At 38.9% G+C, this 17,097-nt stretch overlaps 1 protein-coding gene across 1 annotated transcript in view; it reads right to left on the reverse strand.

Moving 5' to 3' along the window:
- Window positions 1-621: 621 nt before the first annotated feature.
- Window positions 622-17,097, reverse strand: part of LOC108653664 (uncharacterized) — a 73,491-nt gene continuing 57,015 nt past the window's right edge. The window contains exon 3 of the mRNA XM_089261889.1: window positions 622-2,607. Within this exon, the coding sequence (XP_089118015.1) occupies window positions 817-2,607 (1,791 nt within the window). The 3' untranslated portion in view covers window positions 622-816. The remainder of the gene's footprint in view (window positions 2,608-17,097) is intronic.

The raw sequence follows: 17,097 nt of genomic DNA on the forward strand, positions 1-17,097 counted from the left end.
TTCGATACAAGGAAATTTTTTTGAGCGACGCTTAAAGACAAAAAAAGAAATTTGTTTAAAGAAAATAATGGCTATATGTCTGGTTTGTATAACTAGGATGTGTGTGTGTGTGGGTGTGTGGGTGTAGGTGTGTGAGTGTGAGTGTGTGGCATGTCCTGATGCATAGGCAATGTTCTTTCTTCTCTTTTCATTCCCTTTGCCCGTTGAACCAGCGAACGTCCTAAACAGCGGCTCTTCAGTCGAATTTTCTTTTGTGGCTATGTGTGAGTGTATTAGTATGTGTGTGTCTACAGTGTGGCTACATCAATTAACATCAAGCTCAACATATTTGCAGCAACAATTCGTAGACGGAGAAAGTTCCACTGCCAAAAATCTAAATACAATTCATATATATCCTTCTATATATATATATGGATATATCTGCCTGTTCTGCTACTGCCTTTAGATATATTGCTGTTGTGCCGTTGTTACATTCAAATACGTATCCTCTCCAAGCAACAACAAACTGGGCGCTGAACCATCGCGCGGATAGAAATATGCAAATTGTCCGCTATACGAATCCAATACAAATTGTTGTTGTTGTTGTTGCTTGTGCTGTTGTTGCTGTTGCTTCCTCTGCTGTTTCTTCTGCTTCTTATTCAATTGTTGCTGCTGCAGCTTGTAAACTGGCATATTATTGATCTGCTGCTGCATTAGCACCAAGCTGCCCTCCTGCTCTGCTCCGCTATAGTTGTTGCTATTGTTAGGGTGTTGCTGTTGCTGTTGTTGCTGTTGCTGTTGTGGTTCGATTTGCTGCTGCTGCTGCTGCTCTTCCAATCACGTGCTCAACCAGGTCGAATTGCATGTGCAAATGGTGCTGGGTATCACAGGTGCATAGTAAACGCCATTGGCATAGATCAAGCCCGGCGGACCCGCCTGTATCTGAATTGTTTGCGTCTGTTGCTGCTGGGCATCGGCAACAGTTGCCGCCGCATTGGCAGCCGTTGCCGCCACCGGCGCTGCTGCTGTTGCCACCCCTGTGGGCGCACCAGCGCCACCCGCCGCCGTAGTGCTGCAGCAGATGGCGGCTGTTGCCGGCGCTGCCTGTGGCAAGTAGATCGTTGGCGCTTGCGTCGTCTGTTGCGCTGGCGTTGCCGCGACCAGCGTCAAGACGGGTGACGCCTGCGTTTGCTGCGACTCCAACTGTTGCTGCTGCTGCTGTTTCTGTTGCAGGTAGGCTACATGCTGCTGCTGCTGCTGCTGCTGGTGATGATGATGATGTTGGTGATGTTGCTGCTGTTGCTGTTGCTGGTGATGATGTTGCTGCTGTTGCTGTTGCTGGTGATGATGCTGCTGCTGTTGCTGCTGCTGTTGCTGTTGCTGCTGCTGATGATACTGATGCTCCTGCTGTTGCTTCACCTGATTGGCCAGCGACAGGATCAGCGACAGTGTCTGACGACGCTCGTGCCCCATCAGGCAGACGGTGGACATTTCGACAACATTATATAAATACATTAGGTACTCATACTGGAGCGGCTCCTCCTCGATGCCCCAGAAGTGATTGCGCAAATAGGCCTCCAGTTTGGTAGTCTGCGTATTGATGTCGGGGAAATCGATAAAGAAACGGGAGCACATGTAACGCTCCAGCGTCTTGATCAGCTGCGAGTCAACCGCCGTGTATTTGCGTACCAATAGATTACAGTATTTCAATAGACCACCGCCGCGTATCTCCTCCGGCTGTCGCGTTGAGATCAGTTTCTTTTGCAAGTGATATAGGGCCTCCTGGAAATCACCGTAGACCGATTCGCCCACCACCGTCGGATAGAAGTTCTCCGAGATGGGCAGGGCGGCACAGTCGTAGAACAGCAGCAGCGAGTCCAATACGATTTGGAATGAGTCCACTGAGAACTCGAACTGGCGACGCATCGTGTCGACGAACTTGAGCTCGACATTCTTGTGGCCCGGCGAATTGCCCAGCGAGATGAGCGACCAGCGATCGCCGTCATTGTTATTGTTGACCTTCACCATTTTGCCAACGTAGGCGTCCTTCAGGCTGCACGTGTAGATGCGCCGCTTGCAGACGCCCTCGGGCATCAGGTCGAGCAGAGTGTTCAGCACGGCGGTCTTAACGCGATCGAAGACACGCGGTGAGCTCAGCTCGATGGCAAAGATCAGATCAAGATCATTGTATGGCTGATCCTCGCTGGCCAGCACATGACTAGCTGCGCCGCCATTTAGGCGTATATCCTTCACAAGGACACCGGCACCGCCGCTATTCACATCCGCCTCCAATTTGCGACGCACCGAATTGACCAGATCCTTCAGTGTCACCTCCAGTGTGGGAAAATTACCACGCCCATGTATGGCCACCTTCTCGTCCATGACTGAGTGCAGCTTGCGCACCTGCTCAAATGATAGCACCGCCAGCCTCTGTGTACCGCCCGTATCGACGCTCTCCAGCGAACCGTGATCCGATGTCGAGGCTATCGATGAGCCCGAACTGGGCGATGGCGGCGGCGTTTCGGTGCCGCCATCCGAGTGGAAACCATCGTCGATCTGATAGACGTCCATTCTGTTGTTGCGCTGCTGATGGAATAGTGGTTCGGCGGCTCCGTCTAGTGTCCCGCACTAAAATGGAAAGAGGAAGAACTTTAATTAGTTGCTATACCATTTGAGAGTTATCTATTTATTTAGTTATGAATTGGGTTTCAGCTGAAAAAATGTGTAAAGTTGTTGAAAATTGCAGGAGCTTTTGCTAAAAGCTTTAATGAGCTTGCAAAGTTCTAGGCTTAATTAGCAATTGCAAAAGCTTCGCTAAGCTCATTGGAGATAAACATAATATTTACTTAAATCTTACTTAAAGTTTTTGGAATATGTTTAATACCCAAATGGAACTTGGAGTTTTAGTAAAAGCTCCTTAAAAGCTATTACATATTTACGACAGCTGTTAATTTAAACATTCGATTAGAGTCTTAGACTTAACAAATATGACTTGGCTCACTGTTTATTTCAATGTTCTTAACAAATTTTCAAGAAAGTTACCTTAAAAGCTTGCACAACTGCTAGCAAAGCTCTTTAGGAAAAACAGCAAACAATTTTCCACGTTTAACAACACTTACGATTTGCCCCATCGTGTCTCATGGTCTATAAACTATCAAATGGAAGTAAAGCTTCTTAAAATATCCTTAGCTGCATTCAATATTATATTTAACTCTCATTTTCACTTGTTTAAAAGGTCGAAAGGCCCTTTAGAGGCTTTTATACGTGCCTCTAAAGGTACATTAACAATTTGTGGTAAATATTATGCTAATTCATAGCTCTTAAAGCATAGTATCTTGGTTATAAATCATTTTCTAGCACACTTATCCCACACTCAGCAGCTTTAAATCACTTGATGATGATTATCTTAGTATCACTTGTGGCTTTTCAACTAAGCGAAATTCATTTCAATTCTCATGCCGCTCATATTAAGAATCGTCGCTTGGCGTTGCTTTAAATCACTCTTCAAGCTTTTATCTCCACAAGTCAAGTTCTAATTCATGTATTCTGGCCTTTAAAAAATATATACATATCTTTTTTTCCTTAGTATTGGTTTTTATTTTGAATTTTTTATTGCGCTCGGAATATTTTTTTATGGCTACCCAATGGGGCACAATTTTTTGTTATTTTTTAATTAATTAATTTGCGTTAAATTTGCTCAATTTGAGCGCTGGGTGTGTGTGTGAGTGTGTGTGTGTGTGAGGGACAGGCCTTCTACCTGCTGCCCCGCTAACCCACCCACCCACACACACACACACATTCATACATAGTTACTTGCTTAATTTGTATTCCCACACACACATTAAATTTGTTGTTTATTTCTCTTTTTTTTTGTTAATTTATTTGTTTATTATTATTGTGCGACAGCCTCAGCGCGTTTAGCGTTTCTCTCTCTCTCTCTCTCTCTCTCTCGGTTGTCTCTGGGCCACATATGTTTTCTTTAGCTATCTATGCTTTGCGATTTGAAAATCTTTTGGTTTTTTCCTTTTGGTTTTTCAAATTTCCGCATTGTTATCGATGCTTTGTGCCCGCCTTCTCCGCCCATCGGCATATGGGTCTCGGTCTCGGTCTCGGTCTCGGTCTGGGTCTGGGCATGAGCCTATTGCCATGCCATTTATGTCTCCTTCTCGCTCTCTAAATATCTATCTATCTTTATCGTTTTTCGTTTCTATCTACATCTACTCTTTTCTGTTTCTTTGTGTTCCTCTTTCTTTCTTGTTATTTGCATTTGCGTGCCTATTTTATCAAAAACGAAAAAATTTATATATATATATACATATATACACATACATATGTATATTAAAAATTCTAGCATATCTCGCTGCTGGTCGAGCATACAAAAGGCTGTCCATGGGCCTCAGTGTGTGTGTGTGTGTGTGTATCTAGGGGTGTGTGCCTGTGTGTGTGTGTGTATATATCTGATATGCTATGCCTTTCGCTGCGTGCAAATATGCCAACATCCATAAACTAATTCAAATAGATTTTTGCGTGCGAATGATTCACAATAAATGTATATAGATAAGTATATATACATACATATATATATCGTATATAATATATAACTGACGAGTTTTACACGTACATACATATAACACTAATAACCTCGATTAGAAAACACTTATTGTCAAATTAGTTTTATCATTTCATTTTTGTTTTCTTCATTCTCTTTCCTAGCTATCTATAAGCTCATTGGAATAATAAATGGATTATATTGGTACCGCTCAATGTACATCTGTTTGTTGAACTATTTATTAGTCAGTGAATAAGTAAATAACTGAAGATATACCTAATATACACATAGGTAACCCCAGTTGACCATACTAGGGAAGAGACTAATGGATATTATCCTAATATACACATAGGTATCACCAGTTGACCACACTAGGGAAGAGCCTAATGGATATTATCTTAAATTAAACTTGGATATTGGATATTTGAAAATATTCCCGAGTAGAGTAGTAGACCACAGCCGACAGAAAAATATCTAAACTAGATATAGCTGAGCTCAAGGATACGAGGGAATCTAGATTATAGTGTGCTCCATTGACTTTATATAATATAATACTTGATCATTTCTATCACTTAGTTTTTGCTCCATGTGTTCCACTTGAAGGCCTATTACACAGTCGCTACCGTCTAAATGCAGTATTTATTACATTTTTTCACTCAATTCTCTTATCAGACTATTTACCAAAAGGTTGACCTTGTTTTTATTTGTCTGTTGTCTTTGACTGCTTCTTCTTCTTCTTTTTCTGCTGCTTGGTTTTATCATTTCCTTAGCTTTCTATTTTATCATGATGCTCAGTGCTATTTGCTTTTATTACTTCCGTTCTGCTTATCTGCTTTATAAGCTGTGTTAATGAGATTCATCTGCAGCATTCCAGCTAATTCGTTAGATCGTTAACTTGGTTTTATCTACAACATGCTTGCACTTCATATAGAGTAGAGCTTTATATAGCTTCCACTTGAATGCAGCTAAGCCCGACCACAGCAACAGCAACAGCAACAGCAACAATAACAAATTAGATGATGCATCGCATGTTTAATTCAACAGATTCACTAATTAACTTAGATCACATAATCTAGAAATTTTTGCACTTATTGTTGTTTTATGGCTGTGAAACGATCTGAAATTGTTTTTTGTTTTTTTCGGTTTTTTTTTAGTGATTTCTTCAAGAGATTCGTGCAGAGCACAGCAAGTACGTTCATTAAATACCTAATTAGGTTCTAGCTGAGACAGTTTTCTAACGCTGTTTTCTCGATCATGATAATGGCGATAGACGACGTATAAACCTTAAATTCTGCGTGATGTTATTTGGACTATTTGTGCTTTTGCTTCTTCAAGGTTTCTCGCTTAATTCAAATACAAAAACAATAAACACACATATCATTTCATTTGATTTGTGTAGCATAGTGTTTACTTTTCATCTTTGTTATAGAGTGTTAAGTAACATCTCTTTCTCTCTCTCTTCTCTCTCTCACTCCTCACTTCCCTTCTCCTTGTGGGCAATTATTTATTTATTAATTGCTGTCTGGCTTGCAATTTACTATATTTAATTGTTAATTTTTTAATTGTTTATTGCATTTTCATGAGACACAAACACATAAATTATTTGCTGCTACTCATTTTTTTTTTACACTTTTCCATTTGAATTTCTTTCGTAACTTCTTGTCTGAGTTTTACTTTCTTTTGCTATATATGTATGTAAAATCTTTTTTTTTTTTAAATTAAATTAACACTTTTTCACTTTTTTAACATTTTTATGCAATTTAATTTTTTCCCATTTTTTTGACACATTTTTTTTATATATATATATGTACTTTTGCATGCCAGATAAGAGCTGTGTCTATATAAAAAAATTTTAATTAGCTGTGATAAAAGGCAACGGAAAAAAAACTATTTTTGCTATTTGGCATTTACCACTTCGTTTTTTTTTTTTTTTTTTGCTGCGAATTTCACAATATATATTTGCAGCGTGTACGCTGAACCTTTAATACGTATGTATGTATGTATATGTATGTGCGTGTGTGTGTAATAAATGTACGCTGCAATTTTCACCAATTTCTTCTTGGCACTTTTTTTTTTTTTTTTGCTGCTCATTATTATTATGAATGTTTCAACTTCATTATGTCTTAACACGTTAATGATGCTGATCATGATGATGATTATGTTGTTTTGGCTGCAATTGGATTGCATAGCGACAAACACACACACACACTCGCACACTTACATACATATATAGATGGAGCGAGAGAGACACGCAAACAGGTGTATCGGTCTATGGCGTGCCTGCTGGCCTAGACAGACTTGCGACTGGTCTCAAATAAAAGTGAAAATCGTTGTTTTTTTTTTTTTCATTTCTTTCTACAGCCGCAGCAGCAGCCGCAGCGAAAAAAGAGAAAAACAACAACAACAACAACTAGACGCGCAGAAAGTCTTTGCAAAGCAAAGCTCAAACAAGTGTAACTTAGCAGCTGTGCCTATGCGTGTGTGTGTGTGTGTGTTTGTGTGTGTGCGTGGTAATGTCCAAAACGCAAAAACAAATATGGATTCCGTGTAGAAGCAGCAAAAGCATTGCAAAGGCAGCCTGAACATGAAGAGGGGCGGTGGGTGGGAGTATACAATATCAAGCAGCAATTACCGTTTTTTTTTTTTTTTTTCGAAAAAAAAAAACAAGCGAAGACGACGCACCCGCGATAATTTACTTTGATTTACGTTTTCTTCTCGGTATTTTGTTGTAGCTGCGTGTTTTTATTTCTTTCACTTTATTTGTTTAACTTTGCTTCTATCGATAATTATTCAATTAAATTGTTTGCGATTTATTTTATGCACTTTTCACTTTAAATAACACGCACCAATTGCATATGCACACATTGAAATATATATGTATAATATTGAGACAACACAGCAAACAACAAACAACACAACTGTTATGATAATATTTCTGTTCAAAAATTTTGAAGCTAATGCGCCGCGAGCTCCGGTTTGTGGCAAGCGTTTGCGTTGCGTTGCGTTGCGCGTTTGAAAACGAAATGAATTGAAATGCTTATTAGAATATTCGCGAGTGAGCGCCAAACCGAAATAAAAAGCTTTTTCTGCCAGCAGCTGACGTCACGACGCTGTTCGAGTGAGTTTCGTTTCGCGTTGAGCGCAAGTGGTTAGTGGTGGTGGTGAGAGAGAGAGAGCAGCCGCAGTCGCTGTCACTGCCGACAGCGCGTTGACTGCGGCGCAGGGGCTTTGAGTGACTTTTGAGTGTGCGCTTGTTTTAGTTTTGTGTGTTTTTTTTTTAGTTTTTGAGAAGGGCAAGCATATAAACATAGCGGGCGCTGCAGGTAGATTCTGACGGTCGCTCGGTTAGTCGGTCGCTGCCCGCTGCAATGCGACTTGCTCACTCACTCGCTCACTCACTCAACCGAGCGCTCAGCTGATAGCGCGATCATGCACTTTGCTGGTGTGCCTATATGTATGTGTGTGTGTGTTGATATATGTGTGTGCTGCTTTTTTTTCTACCATATTTGTGCTGCATTTTTGCTGCTTGCGCGTTTTCGATTTCATTATTTTTGTACATTTATTTAATTTCCATGCAAAGGCAAAAGCCAAAAGCTTTTGTGTTTGTGCAAACAAGTTTTCGTTTTCGTTTTTTGTCTTTGTTGTTATTGTTTTTGTCGTTTTACTGTTGCCGTTGCTGCCGCAACGCAAATTGTTTAAATACTTCTTTTGCTATGTTTTGACGTTTGCCTTAGCTGTGTCCAGTTTATTTTTAGATTGCTATTTTTTACTAATTACCCGCTAGACCGCTGTTTGTATATCTCTATCTTTCTTCCTCTCTCTCCCCCTCTCGTTCGCCCTTCCTTTGGCAGCCGAAAAAAACAAATCAACCGCAATGAGGCCCGACAAATGGACAAAAGCTGATAAGCGTGCGCCGCTTAGAAAGGAAATATGTACACAGACAGACACACACACACACACATTGTCACACGCATAGCCCAAAGCTCAAACACAATGCAGCAGCAGCGGCAGCGGCAGCGCCAGCAGCTGATGAAGCAAAGGCAAAGATAAGCAGCAAATGCAGAAGAAGCAACAACAACAAAGCTTTTGATTCTAATTCAAGCTCTGAACGCGGCTTAGCGCAGATCAAAACAAGAAAATGAGAGAGAAAAAAATTATGTAATGCCAAAGCTTGCCGAAAATAGATTAACGGCACAACAGCAACAACAGTAAATGTGGCAAGTGTAGATATACATATAAATATTTTGCTTATAATTAAACAGTTTAATAATAATTGCCATATATTTTTGCTCTTTTTATTTGTGTATTCATAATTTTTATTTTTAATTTTTTGATTTAATTGTGTTTTGTATTTTTTTAAAATAATTTTTGTTGTCATTTAAATTGTGTTGGCCTTTCAATTTCGCAGGCATAATCGTAAACAGCAAGCTTTATATACACATACAGTTATATGTATATGTATGCATGTACCGTTACTTTGGCATTTCGATGGAGAACGCAATGATCGGCACTTATTGTGAATGCTGCTAGCTGCTAGCTGGCTGGCTGCTGGCCCATGGTTCAATGTTAATCAACGGCTCAAATCAACAGCAACAACAACAACAGCAACAGCAACAATAACTCTGTACACACACCCAAAAATACACACACATACACACACTCAACAAGTAACGCAATTCAAAAGATTAATGTTTATTTTTTTTTTTCTGTTCAGCCTTTATGATGGATGGTTTGCCCCTTCGCACAAGTAAGCACTGCACAAAACTTTAATTTCAGCCATCGCACGCTAATGTATCTTGCAGATACACACACACATACACATGCACATGCACAGAGTTACTTTTGGCTGCACTGCATTACAAACAGCCGCAACTTTTGCGTGTCTCCGCTTCGCTTAATGCCGCTGCCCCGTGTCTCTACCCCAGCCGCTCCACCTTCTCCCCTGCTCGCCTGCTCAACGTCATCCACATCTCTGCTCTGCCTTGGCTCTATTATTAATGCCATTTATTGCATGTATCTGTAAGCTATGTATCTGTATCTGTATCTCTAGCTGTATCCATAGCCAACACTTGTTGCTGCTGCGGCAGCTGCTGTTACCGTTGTTGTTGCTGGCGTTGTTGCTGGCGTTGTCTTTGGCCAGAGACTCGCGCATTCGCTTCACTGTGCCACTCAGTCACAAGACATTCAATGTGACCCTGACCTAATAAGTTTTAGCATTGTTTTTGCTAGCTCCCCCACTCTCTCTCTCTCTCTCTCTCTCTCTCTCTCTCGCACTCTCTCGCTATCGCTTTTTGCATCTTGCAATTGCCTGACTTGCATTGAAATTCCAGAAAAATTTAGTTAATGCCAGACAACGCAACTGATTAATTATATGTTATACATAATTTATGTGATAAATCCATTAGCCGAAGCCTTGAATGGTTTTTTTTTACAATTCCCAAGCAGTTTAAGCGCGAGTGAAATACGAGTAACTCCACTCCGGCTGGTCTAATAATAGGTATAGAGTTAGATAAATAGATAGATTCATGTAAACGATAGTCGAGCAATATTATTAGGCGCTTATTAAATATTTCAGTTTGAGGAGCAATGCGAGCAACAGAATTTGCACTTTCTATATAAATATGCTCTATTGATGTAATATATATTATATTAGTTATATTGTTAAGGGCATTTTAAATTATTTTATTAGTATTATTATTAGTCTGTTATCTATATATGCAGTCTGCATGTATTTAATATCATTCGCAATGTTTTTCTATAACGTATACGGTTTTTTTTTTTTTTTTTTTTTTTCATTGTAAATTTTAATATTAATGATTATTAAAGGTATTGCATGCGCTATCAGCTCTTATGTTCATTCATTAATATTATATGTTATATACATTTTTAACGTATTAACATATTGACTTTACAGCCCGCTTTTTGTTTACAGTGCAATAACATTCTTATATACCAAAATAAAAACAAGAAAAACCCTGCCACAAGGCTGTTTTCTAGACATTCCAGTAACAACAACAACGCTTTAGACATGGTCGAGGCTATTTTAGTTACTTGATTTATTTGTGGCTATTGCTGTTGTTGTTGTTGTTGTTGTCATTACTGGTGCTGCTGCTTTATGTGCCAACGAAAGTGCGATTCACAGCTTGGCCATCGCCAGTTCCAATTCCAATACCAATACCAAAATCGAATCAAATCGATACGAATTCGTGCATTCAATTGAATTGAATTGAATTGAATTCTAGCGCGCCTTCCACACGATGCAAATGAGGCTTAATTATTATGCCGGGCTTGGCAGCAAGTGCCAAATTGAAACCGGTTCGACCGACATTTCAAATACGTGTATACGCGCCGGACTACAATTCAATTATACAACTAGACGGGCGGCACATAAAGGGGAGACGCGACGCGACCGTTTGAGCCAAGTCAAAACCTTGTTTAGAGCCAGGCCAAGACACAAACAACAACAACAACAAGAAGAGATTCACTTGCGGTTTTATTATATTTTTTTTTGGCATAGTTTCACATACCTTTGGCTTAGTGGGCGGCGAGGCGTGGCTTGACGGCCTTTGCCGGACATGAAGCGAAAATGAAAGTGCAGCGGTACACTGCGAGAATTTGGAAGTGTGACGGAAGTGAATTTTGGTGACTTTGATAAGAGAGCTGCCCCTACCGCTGCCTCTACCTCCGCTCCTATGCGTTCCTCTACTTCGGCCTCTACCTCTACCTCTGCCCTAGGCTCTAGCTCTTGCCTCTACTTCGGCCTCAGTCTCTGCCTCTGCTCCTATCTCTGGCCTCTACCTCCGCCTCTACCTCTGCCCCAAGCTCTATCTCTCACCTCTACCTCTGTCTCTACCTATTATTGCCCCTAATTCGTCCTCTGCCTCTACCCTCTGCCCCCATCTCTGGCCTCTACCTCTGCCTCAGGCTCTATCTCTTGCCTCTACTTCTGCCTCAACCTCTGCCCTACCCTCTACCCTCTGCTCCTATCTCTGGCCTCTACCTCTCTCACTTAATGTCTTATTACAGGGTATCCACTCGCATTGTACGTCCATGCTTTGTCTGTGTCTAGGCACTATTATTGATGTGGCTTTCGTTTGACGTCGTTTCGTTTCTGTATTAGTTTTCAGTTAATCTTGACCCGACGCTACGCAAAACGTGACCAGGTGAGCTGCCAGGTGTAACGGGCGACCATGGTGCGACACATACGCGAGTCTATATTTACGGCAATAGCACGACACCAAAAATAAATTTGAATAATTAAATTACTTTTGTGTGTGTATTGTTCCGTCTTTTGCGCTTTCTGCTTTTTCTTTTTCGCTCTCTCTCTCTCTATCTCTCTTTCTCTCTCTTTATCATTAGCTGCGCTTCTTCGTTGCGCTGCATTTTTATGCCTAAATTTAGATAACAGAAAAAAAAAGCAACAGCAAAAAACTGAATTGGGACAGACACTGAGACAGTTATATAATCAACAGACATACACACACACAAAAAAACTCTCTAATTGATCAATGAAGACACACACACAAGCAATTTGTCATTAAAAATTATGATATCTTGTGAAAATGAGTAAGCAGGGCACAAATGTTCGTGTTGAAAGGTATTTAATGGGCGACGTGGGCGAAACTATAAATTTTTAGATATTCTTGAAGACGAAACGATTGGAAATAGTCGTACTCTATTGGCATATATATTTGCTACTGCTTGATTGAGTTATAGGTCTCTCTCTTAGTATCGAGTATCCTAGTATCCTTTCCTCGTACAGCCTTTTAGCTACTCCCTATATATTCCAATCTGTCTCCTTCTACTTCTTGACATATTCATAAATTAAAATGCCACAAGGTATCCCTCAGTCGAGCACTCCCCGCCTGCTATAACACTCTTACTTATTGCTATTTAGCACTGTGTGAAAAATCAAATTGCAGAGTTCATAACCAGAAAAAAACCAACAAAAATTATGGCTAGCAACAAAAAAAAAAAACCTGCTAAACAATTTGCTTCGATTGCCATAAAAAAAAATTAATTAGAAAGTAAAAAAAGTACTAAAAATTTAGCATATAAACAAATTATAATCAACCTAATTAGGTACAATTGTAGCTATGCAAATTATATGGAATATGACTAAAAATATGCAGGAGTATATACATACAATATAGACGTAGATATATAAATGTATTATACATATCAGTCAGACATCAAATAGATTTTATTATGGGTAATATGGGAGAATTTGATTGTTAGATGGTATAGATCTATGCTCTTCTCACATTCCTATTGCCTTTCCTAAGTATTCCACCTTAAGGAACACCTCTATTTATAAGTCTATCTATCCTTAACAATATATACATACATCATTCTCGATTCTCTCATCAAAGCTTTTGTTTGTTTCACTAGGGAAAAATGTTGGCCTCTGTTAGGATCGGACAAACAATGGAATTTTATGCAAATAGAGGCGTGCAAATTGCGAACGCATTTGTGCAAATATTTTTAAATATTATTATTATACTATAGCTATAGTTGTTGTTTCTTATATGCCATCAGTTTCGTTTTCAGTTCGATTTGTGTACATTACCAACAAACAGGTGTCGACAGGTGCCTGTGTGTGTGCGCGTGTGTGTGTGTGTGGATAGCGTTATTTACCTGCAATTGAAAACGAAAGATACGTTAAAAAAGGCAAATTCCAAGAAGCATTTCTTGTATCTCTTAATAACTAGCAATAAGAACAGACATTCGATTGCCTTGGGCCAGCCAAAATGTGGGAGTGTAATAGAGAATGCGATAAGAATTAGTTTCCATTTGTATTGGCCTCATTCTTTTGCTTAATTGCTTTAGTTGCCAATCTCTGGCTAGGTTGTAATTCTCAATTAGTTCAGGCGTTGCTCAAGTGCAAGTAATCAATATTACAGAGCTGTAAATATTAGTTGTACCATCTGTATATATAAGTATTATTTCTATATATTATGTAGCATGAAGATAATTTGTTTCTGTATCTATATATTTTCTTCATTATTCATTACGATTTCTCCTGTCTATCTATCTCTATTTTCTCTATCTCCAAGTTTCCATCTCTTTCTATGGAATGGATCTTCAAACTCCTCTGCCTTAGATGTTTTCTTTTCTGTGTATAGTTTCCTATGTATCTCTCTCATAAGATTATCAAATTTCTTGATCTATTTTCCCATAATCCTTTCTATTTGGCATTGTTATGCTCGCTCTATATTTGCTGTTCCATTAAATTCTTCATTTCTTTTAGACCTTTTCTTTCCCAATCGTCTCCATTTTACACTTCCTTCTAGATTTTTGCAGCTCTCTCCATCTCTCACTCTGTCACTCTATATTTATTTCTTCCTTTTACTTATCTGAATATTCTGTGCTACTTCTCCTTCTCGCTCCTTCTAGGTTTCTCTAGCTCCTACCATCTATCTCTCTGTCATGCTCTCCTTCAATGATGCTGTATCTCACTAGCTCTCTGTCTCTCTCTCTCTCTCTCTCTCCCTCTCTCTCTCTCTCTCTCTCTCTCTCCCTCTCTCTCTCTCTCTCTCTCTCTCTCCTCTCTCTCTCTCTCTCCTCTCTCTCCTCTCTCTCCCTCTCTCTCTCTCTCTCTCTCCTCTCTCCTCTCTCTCCTCTCCTCTCTCTCTCTCTCTCTCTCTGTCTCTCTCTCTTTCTCTCCATTATCCCCTATCTACACACTCACTTTATTCACTTCTTCTCCATCTTTTTATACCCTGAACCCATTGAAAATGGGAAATCAGGGTATAATGGTTTTGTTAAAAGTATGTAACAGGCAGAAGGAGGCGTGGCAGACCCCACAAAGTATATATATTCTTGATCAGGGCGAGAAGCTGAGTCGATTTGGCCCTGTCCGTCTGTCTGTCCGTCCGTCCGTCCGTCCGTCCGTCCGTCCGTCCGTCCGTCCGTCCGTATGTATGAACGCGTCGATCTCAGAAGATATAAGAGCTAGAGACTTCAACTTTTTTTTAAAATGTCCGTACATATCACGCGCAGATCGAGTTTATCACTAAAAAACGATAACTCATTCCGATATTTTTTTATCGATAAAAAACCTTATCGAAGATCACTTAAAAAATTATATCTCCTACATCTTTCAAGCTAGAGTCTCCAAATTTAAAATGTATATTAAGATGAATTTTATACAATTTCGGTTTTTGTTAAAATTTACCCTCCACCCCTAAATCCACCCCCTCACCCTCATCTTTTTAAAAGTCGTATATCAAATACTAGAGACTTGTGCTTCGGTATACACATACATTTTAACATTATGATTACGTTCTGAAAGTTTCATTACGATCGTACGTCTAGAAATTAAATTATTCAACAAATAAGTTTTCATAATATTGCCAACACTGCAGCGCAACCCAAGCGCAATCGCCTGTATATGTGAGTGTGTGTATATGCGTGTGTTTGTTTGTATGTGTATGTGTGTGTGTGTGCGTGTGTGTTTGCTAATTATTATTGAAATATCAGTTGCTTGTAGGGTTCAGGGGATCTCGTAGTCGAGCAGTCTCGACTAGAGCTTTCTTTCTTGTTTCTAATTACTTGGCTCCTTCTGTTTAACCAGCTTGCATTGTTGATATATGTACATATTTCTTATTCTCAATTTGCATTCTAATTAATTGAGATATCTTCAATTATTATTTGGTCGAAATACCATAAACAGCCGTCAGCTGTTTACTTACGCCAGAAAACGAAATAGGGCTGCGGGTTCGATTGTCGTTTAAAGCAAACTTTTTAGAATCGAAGCTAAGAAAACAATTTGCTAATGACAAAAGAATGAGAAGAAAACGAAAACGAAGAAACGAAAAGGAAAATAACAATTGTAGTTGTTATGGCCTATGCAATTGCCTGATTAGATTGCGACTTTTTAGTTGGAAGCAATAATAATTATCGTGATCACGTTTATAATTACAAAGTGAAGGCGCTGCAACCAATGTAACTTTCATATATACCCACTATATCTATGGCTATAGATATAGTATATCTATCTATATCTCTTTTTGTGCTGTGATGCAAACTTATATGTCAAGTTCAATTAGATTGTTGCATCAACTCAGTTAGTCAATTCTCCCAGGAAGTAATTGATAGCACCGACAGCACCCGAGAACATTTGTGGCACGAAATCATCATTTATCAATTTTTAATTACGATACTGAGAGGCGGGCGCCAGTTCGCATGACAATCGACTACGCAATAAAAAACTATATTAAAAGGTAAACAAAACTGGGAGAAATCAATGCTAGAACCAACTCGAACCAACTTGAGTTGAAGTAGCAAAAATCTTCAAGTTGAGGAGTAAACAAACGATTCGAGAAGAGATGAAGTTAAAAACTTAGATAGAGGGCTGTCTATAAAAATCAAAGAGTATATGAGGCTAGTCTTATGTACAAAAGTTTAGCTTCTAGGAAATATTATTTTTATGAACTAACATTAAACGTTTTATAAATTTTTCTGAAACTTTAAGTTCTGCTTTAGCACGGCTTAAGCATGAAAGCAAAACAATTCTACATATCGATTAAATGATATTTATCAAAGGAACCTAACATGTTCTCTAGAGATCAAGTTTAGAACTTGAAGAGAACTGAGATATAGGATTTTTAGGAACTGGGATATAGGATTTCTAGGAACTGTATGAATAGATCATAAACATTTTAAAACTATATTAAGCAGTTCTTGAACTGAAGTTTGGTATACTCCATAAATACTGGATTATGGCTAAGAAAGTATTAGAAATTCGCCTAAAAATCTATTTCTACTCACTTAATTCCATTTTGTATGCATAGAGTATAGATTTCTCTATTTCGGAAATCAATCACAGACATTATACGCTGAGAAGAGCTACAGATACTCATCTGTCATTTTATAGCTGTAATTACAAGCTGCATGACATTTCGTCAAGTCACGCCATAAAACAATGGGAACCGTACAAAACAGAACACAAAAGTAGAATTTAATAGTAAAAAAAATCAAAAAACAAAAACCAAAAACAAATAATAATATCAAAGCCAAAACGTGCAATACGCAATTAAACTTTAGAATTAGACAAAAACAACAAATAGACACAGAGTGCGCTCTGCCTCAAAGCAATAAATAAATACTAAAGAGTCTATACGGCATATGGGTAATCGTTTAATTATATTCAACTCAGCTGCCTCGGCAATATAATTGTCCTAAAGCCGAGCCACGTGTCACATAGCTCTAATGGAATGCAAAGTGAAGCGAGAAGTGAAGTTACAGATGCATAGATTACAGTCAGATAGAGAGATACATATATGCATATCTAGATCTGACTGCATATGCTTACACAGAAAGTCGAGCGAAAAGCTCTCAATCTATCTATCTCTTTCTGTATCAGTAACTCTTATTGTTGCTTGTATCCAACTTTAGCTTGAACTTTTTGGGAATTATAAATGAATTTAGTTTGGATGACTCCGACTGTACTTTTGGCAACTCCAATGGATTATCTTAGATATTCCATGCCTTTATATACATAATACTACATTACTTTACTATTTTATTGTTTTCACCTTTCATCAACTCAATCAATATATTACATA

The sequence above is a fragment of the Drosophila navojoa genome, chromosome 5, assembly GCF_054131105.1.
Source record: "Drosophila navojoa isolate 15081-1374.11 chromosome 5, UAZ_NAV_1.0, whole genome shotgun sequence".
NCBI lineage: Eukaryota > Metazoa > Arthropoda > Insecta > Diptera > Drosophilidae > Drosophila > Drosophila navojoa.